The 6,268-nt window shown below is 42.3% G+C and overlaps 2 protein-coding genes across 2 annotated transcripts; both read left to right on the top strand.

The window, feature by feature from the left end:
- Nucleotides 1-1,758: 1,758 nt before the first annotated feature.
- TEOVI_000469300 (Trypanosome variant surface glycoprotein (A-type), putative) lies at nucleotides 1,759-3,123 on the top strand (the record flags this gene model as incomplete). Its single annotated transcript, XM_067222422.1, has 1 exon — nucleotides 1,759-3,123. One exon carries the CDS (start codon nucleotides 1,759-1,761, stop codon nucleotides 3,121-3,123), a length of 1,365 nt encoding a protein of 454 aa, XP_067078523.1.
- A 1,734-nt stretch (nucleotides 3,124-4,857) lies between these two features.
- Nucleotides 4,858-5,523, top strand: TEOVI_000469200 (Trypanosome variant surface glycoprotein (A-type), putative; the record flags this gene model as incomplete). The annotated part of the gene is made up of 1 exon (XM_067222421.1): nucleotides 4,858-5,523. The coding sequence occupies one exon, from the start codon at nucleotides 4,858-4,860 to the stop codon at nucleotides 5,521-5,523; it is 666 nt and encodes a 221-aa protein (XP_067078522.1).
- Between the last annotated feature and the right edge of the window lie 745 nt (nucleotides 5,524-6,268).

Genomic DNA, 6,268 nt, shown 5'->3' with positions numbered 1-6,268 from the left:
ATAATAGGAGAGTGTTGTGAGTGTGTATATATGAATATTATAATAAGAGCAGTGATGAGAGTACGAAGTGCATTTGATAAATAGAAACATTTTTAAAAATTCCAAGGATGCAATGGGAGTAAGTAGTAGAGTGAAGAGGAGAATGCGGAGATGAAATATAGGCAGTTCATACTCAAACATGATTATAGATATTATTATACATAACTAGATAGTGGAAAGAATAATCAGGAAGAGTCAAAGTTCAGTGTATAAGCTAAGGAGAGTAACTACGGAGTCCGTAGAAACAGTGACAGAAAGCGGAAAGGAAGGAAGGAAAATAAGGAATATAATACCTGTATACCTTATAGCAACATTGGAGGTAATTGACGAGATAAAGAACGTATAACTCATCTTAACGTGCTTGTGGTGCCTGCATTAACGACAGATAGAAAGTGTATTCAGTGGCAAGCGTACAATGACCACAGCTGAACTTACAGAAACAAAAGTAACGCTAAATTAGTAAAAATAGAAGCAGATGAAAGAATGAGTCGGAACCAGAAAGGTATATCGGTGATAAAAGCGTTTTTGAATGAGAAGATAGTGTGGAAACACTGAGCCTTCGTTGTTTTGAGACGTAACCAAATTGGCAAGGTATTGTATGGGCACAAACATTTCTTTATTTTCTTTATTACCATAAAAAATGTAAAAAGCAAGTCTAAGCTGCAGATTTGGCATGTTAGAAACTAGAAAACCTGAAAAAGTGCAAGTGGATCAAATCAACTAGTAAGAAAACAGTAAATAGCATCGACTTCCAATATGTATTTCTGGACCATACAGCTTTCTGTATCGTTAAATGAGAAAGAAGGAGGTAAGTAGCGGAGACGAATACAACTAAGAGCTAGTGTTAGTTTGTACTTGTTAAAAACTCTTTGTGTTAAAAGATTTGCAATCACAGAGTCTGAAAAAGCAGCAAAAGCCACGGATCTGCGTCAGGGCGACTGATGCCGCGTGTAGCAATGTTCGTACCAACTTTAGTCGGCAGGCTGCCAGCTGCAATAGTTCGAGAACGCAAGGAAAAGAGACGATCGACAGCAAATTTGGCAGCTCAAGAAACCATCTTTAAACAAAATGAACGCGGAAAATAACACAACTATTAGCAGAACTATTGCAAGAAAATTTTTTAAAGGTGAACTTCTGAGTGTCAAATATGGTTGGAATAGTCAGAAACCTGACCGAGAAGAAGTTTTAATACATTTAATCACAACTATAAAAAAAAGGAGGTATATGCAATCACAATGTGCAAAGAAGAAACAAGGAGAGTGCTTTAGATATAATTTTGAATCGATATCCAAAATTGTGTTGGTAAATCTGGAAATTTTTTGGATGGAGGCTGGACGTGAAATAATTGATGTTAGTAAATTTTTTAATTCAAGACCGTAAATTTAGCTGATCTCATAAGAAGGCAGCTACCATAGTGCTGCTTTGGAGGTATCGCTGGCAATTGCTGAATAGTGTAGGCAGCCGAATGAATCTAACTTATCAGCAGATCTACCGGCGGCGTAGGCTGCAATCCACAAGCTGCAAAAAAATCTAATAAATTTCTCTAAACTGAACGATAATAAGACAGAACAACAATCAGAACAATTAACTCTACCGTGCCGATCTAAGAACCATCTTTTCGCAAATATTACGTAGACAAACACACAACGCACAATAATCCAGTAAATAGAAAAAATAATGATAAGCTCAAAGCCAGTGGTGCGAACATACATAGGCCTAATGGCAACGCTAGCGACAGCGGTTCAACTTGCGGAGCCGTCGGCCAAGGCGTTTGACGAAGCGGAGGTACAAAAGATTTGCAGCATCGCAACTGAACTCGACAAAATACCTTCAGTAGCACTACAAAAGCAAGAGGCCCTCATAAAGGAAATCAAAGCTGCTTATGAGGCGGAGCTGATCGCTTTTCTGGCGGCCGAGCAAGAGGAAGATGCAAATGCATCGACACTCTACAAGGCAGTGGCAGCCGCTTCAGGCGCCTGCGGGGCAGCGGCAGCACAACAACTAGAGGGCCTACAGAAGGTGGCTTTATTGGCGACAGTTAACGCGGGCAAGGCTACAGGCGCCATAAACGAATTCGTCGATTTCTTGATAGCGGTGTCAACGGGCGGCAGCACGGGCACTTGCCTTGCAGCAAGCAACGGCAGCCCAAGCGGCAGCAACGCACAATCGCGACTGGGATGCCCAGCAAAAACCACAGACAACTTAAACCCTGCAGAATTCCAGGAGAATAGTGCGCTCAAGCCAAGCGGATATGCTCAATTCAGCGGCGGCACGGCGCACCAAAGCGGGGGATCCGCTGACACGAAATGCTTCCTCCTGAAAACCAACGGAGCGTCGTCAGCAACAAACGTCTGGCAGACGAATACAGTCTCGCCACAGCCGCTCATGTTCGGCTTTCTGACAGTAACTTCTCACAACACCGCAGGGACCACTGCGATAAACAAAGCCACCTTAAACGCCCTAGGGACCAACTGGGAAAAAACAAATCCACAAACAGCACCAGAAAAATTGTTCAATGCCATCGGACATCTAATCAAAGCCGAGTATGATGGCTGCGGCCAAACAGCGACCGACATACTAAATCACGTAATCGGCAAAGGCAAGGCAGCTCAGCTTATAACAAGCGTCAGGAAAGGCGCCAAACTAACGGACAAAACTAGCAAAAACGACTATGGGGCAGCCGCCTTGGTAGACGACGTCGCCGGGGACTCTAAGAACCAGGCCGAAAAGATAAAAAACAAAATAGACAGCCTCCCCGTAACACAGGTCCAAGTGGACAAGACGGCAGAAAAGACAATAAAAACTAACAGCAACCCCGAAGACATGAGAAAAAGTTTGCTTCTCAGACACATAAAAAACAAGGAAGCCTTTAAAAACTTGGGAAAGCAATTGCAGGAAGAAATAGTAAAAAAAGCCAACACAGTAACCACAAAAATGACAGAAACAGACGCAACTTGTGCCCAAAAAGGAACAGGAGCTGAATGCAAAGATGGCTGCAAAGTGGAGGGAACAGGCGACAACAACATCGGCCTTTACTTTCAAAGGCAAATACAAGAAAATATACCGTACCGCTCAAGGTTGTAAATGGGAATGAAAAGAATGCAAAGACTCCAGCTTTTTCGTCAATAAGAAATTGGCTCTGAGTATGGCTGCTGCTTTTGCGAGTTTGGTAAAGTTTTAGCATTTTAAGGATTTTAAGGATTTTAAGGATTTTAAGTATTTTAAGTATTTTTGCTCAATTTTATGAAACATTTTTAAATTTTCTGTATTTTAACAATTTAGTGAGACATTTGCGAAATGTGAAAGAATGAAAAATATTTTCACATTTGTGTGAAAGTGACCAATGAGTGTAAAGCGGTAGTGTGATAAGGTATGAAATTTTAGCAATTATAACTCGCTTTTTATTTTATAAATATCAGTTGGTGATAATAATAATGAGAATGAAAAGAATGATAATGATAGGAGAGTGCTTTGAGTGTGCATATACGAATATTATAATAATAGTAGTGCGGAACAAAATTTGCAGCTGACGTGCTCGGACTTTAAACAATGAGAAGTTTGTGATGGGTGTAGATGTGTGAATGAGAGTGAGTGGTTGAGATAGCACGAAGAATATTATGAAAGGAAATACAATGAGAAAGAGGGAGAAGTAATATTCGCAGTTTAAAACACAAACATTATAATAGGCATCATAATACCCAAGAGGATGAAGAAGGAAACGTTGTGGTTGAGGCAGAGTGAACTACATATTGGAAATAAAACTACGACGGTAGAAGTAGCGAGAAAAAAATTGAATAATACAACGAGATTTGCGACAAAACAACACAGTAAATAATAATAATACAATAGGAGAATGAGATGATGCACCGCTTTTCATTTTACAAAGATAGACGTAACAGCGGAGATGTTGATGACCGTAGTTCAACCTGATTGTTGAGGCACTTTTGACGAACTATTCTCAAATGCTTGTGTGTTTAAGAAAAAATGAGAGTTTTTTATTTTATCGACACGACACCGAGGGACAGAAGCGGATTTCATAGATAAGTGGCAGGTCTGGGTTTACCTGTTATAAAAGGGGCGTAAATTATAATTTTAATGCAGCGACTCAAATACTAGCGGTCGAATAGTGAAACCGTAAAGCACTACGGCAAAGCGGAATAAACCGCATGAGCAAGCAAGTGCAAATGTGAACGGTCTGTTATGCGGTTCTGCGTGCGCACCCAGGTGGCTCAGAACCACAGCACGGTAGCTAGCCATGAAACCTGTTAGTGTTACCACAGTGAAGTAGAGCGGGCGCAAAAAACAAATGCAGGTAGTAAGTAGAAGAGATAAACGCAGCGCTAGACAATAGAAAATCACCACAGACCCGCCCGACCACAAGGATCTCTAGAAACAGTGAAAGGCAGGATGCTAAGGATGGAACTAACGGATGTCACAAACAAAAGCGCATGAGCGATCGCCGTTCTACTGATTTATACAGCGGCACGCAAAGCCAGAGCCACTGGAAACGCTTTCGTCGAAGAAACAGTAAGATCACCACGCGGTACTTCCACATACCTCAGCAAAGCGGCTGACGTGGCCCTTCATAAGCAAAAGGCGGTGACAACCCAGATAGAGGCGGCGGATGAGGCAGCAATCCAACTTTTACTCGCAGCACAAATATCAGCATCAGACAACGCGTCAATAATCTACACAGCAGCAGCAATTGAGGCCCTGAGTTGCGCAGCGACCGCAACAGCGAAATTAAAAGACTTCCTTACAAAAGCAACAAATGCAGTAGCAAACGGCGGAAAAATAGCAGGACACATTTTAGAACTAATGAATCTGCTAAGACTAATGTCGGCAGGGGGCACAACGGGGACATGTATACGCGGAACCAGCGACAACGCCCCAAAAAAGATGAAGAACGTCCAGGCCCTTGGATGCCCTCCTGATATCCTGGAGGAAAACGGCGACGACATTCAACTCGAACCAGCCGAAGTCACAGCGAGCGGATTCGCGAAATTCAAAGGAAACTCCGGTAAAGGGGCGGGCGACATAGCAAAGTGCCATTTACTTGCAACAAACGTCGGCGGCGACAGCGCAGGCCACCTATGGCAAACGCAAACGCCAGGCCCACAGACGGTTTTACTAGGTTTGATGACGCTGACGCCGCACAGCACACCGGCTCAAACAGATAACACATTTGCTAACCTACAACAAATTGCGAGCAAATTCAGAGCACATGATGCAAGCGAAGCAACTGGCAAGCTGTACAACGTGCTGGTAGCCCTGCAAACGGAAGACATAAGAGGCTGCGGCGAAACCAGCCAAGCAGTGATAAAGCACGTCATCAAGCAAGGCAAAGTCAAAGGGCTCATACCGGCCGTACGAAAAAATGCCAAGCTTACAACACCCGGCACGAAAGCAGACCACGGCGCCGAAGATATGCAAAAATCAGTGGCCGGTCAAGACAGCGAACAAGAGAAGAAAAATCTACGATAAGCTGACGGACCAGACGATGACGCAGGTAACTTCAGATGCTATCAAAATAGCGTTCATCAAAGATAGCGCAGACAAGGATGACATCAAACAGAGCCTGTTACTAGCTCATATGAAGCGACTTCAGCAACATGCAGACTTGAAACGACAGCCTAACGAAGAAAAACAAAAAAACAGCGAAAACGCAAGTGACAAAAATAATCGAAACAGATGAAAATTGCGAAAAAAAACAGCAGAAGACAATTGCAAAGATGGCTGTAAATGGGACAGGGAAGCAGCAAAAAAAGTGCGTAGTGGATAAAAATTACAAGCCACTGTAGGTAGAAGGAGGAAAAGCAGAAGAGGGGAAAACCACGAACATCACAGGAATCAATTCTGTTATCATTAATAAGGCCCCTCTTTTGCTTGAATTTTTTATCATATAATTAAGTTTTAAAAGAAGTTTTCTTGAACTTATTAAATTTGTTATTTGGAGATATTTTAATATATTTTAACATTTTTTCATTGCGCATTTAATCTTCATGCACCTCAATCAATCTATATAGACTTCCAGGGCGGCTACTTCGTTCGCTGATATTTTTCCCATCCTCACGATCCACCACTCGCTTCCTCCTGTGGAGCCTGCATAAAAGTGTCCTGTTTAGGAAGCCCCTATTTGGATATTGTCTTACATCATTTGAGGAAAATATCACTGGCTGTCATCAGAGCGTGTTGCATAGAGTCAGTTGATGTTTAGCATTATGGTGAT

The sequence above is a fragment of the Trypanosoma equiperdum genome (assembly GCF_001457755.1).
Source record: "Trypanosoma equiperdum strain OVI genome assembly, contig: ctg_1629, whole genome shotgun sequence".
Taxonomy (NCBI): Eukaryota; Euglenozoa; class Kinetoplastea; order Trypanosomatida; family Trypanosomatidae; genus Trypanosoma; species Trypanosoma equiperdum.
The sequence above is the reverse complement of the archived record's forward strand: the minus strand, read 5'-3'. Positions and strand labels throughout refer to the sequence as shown.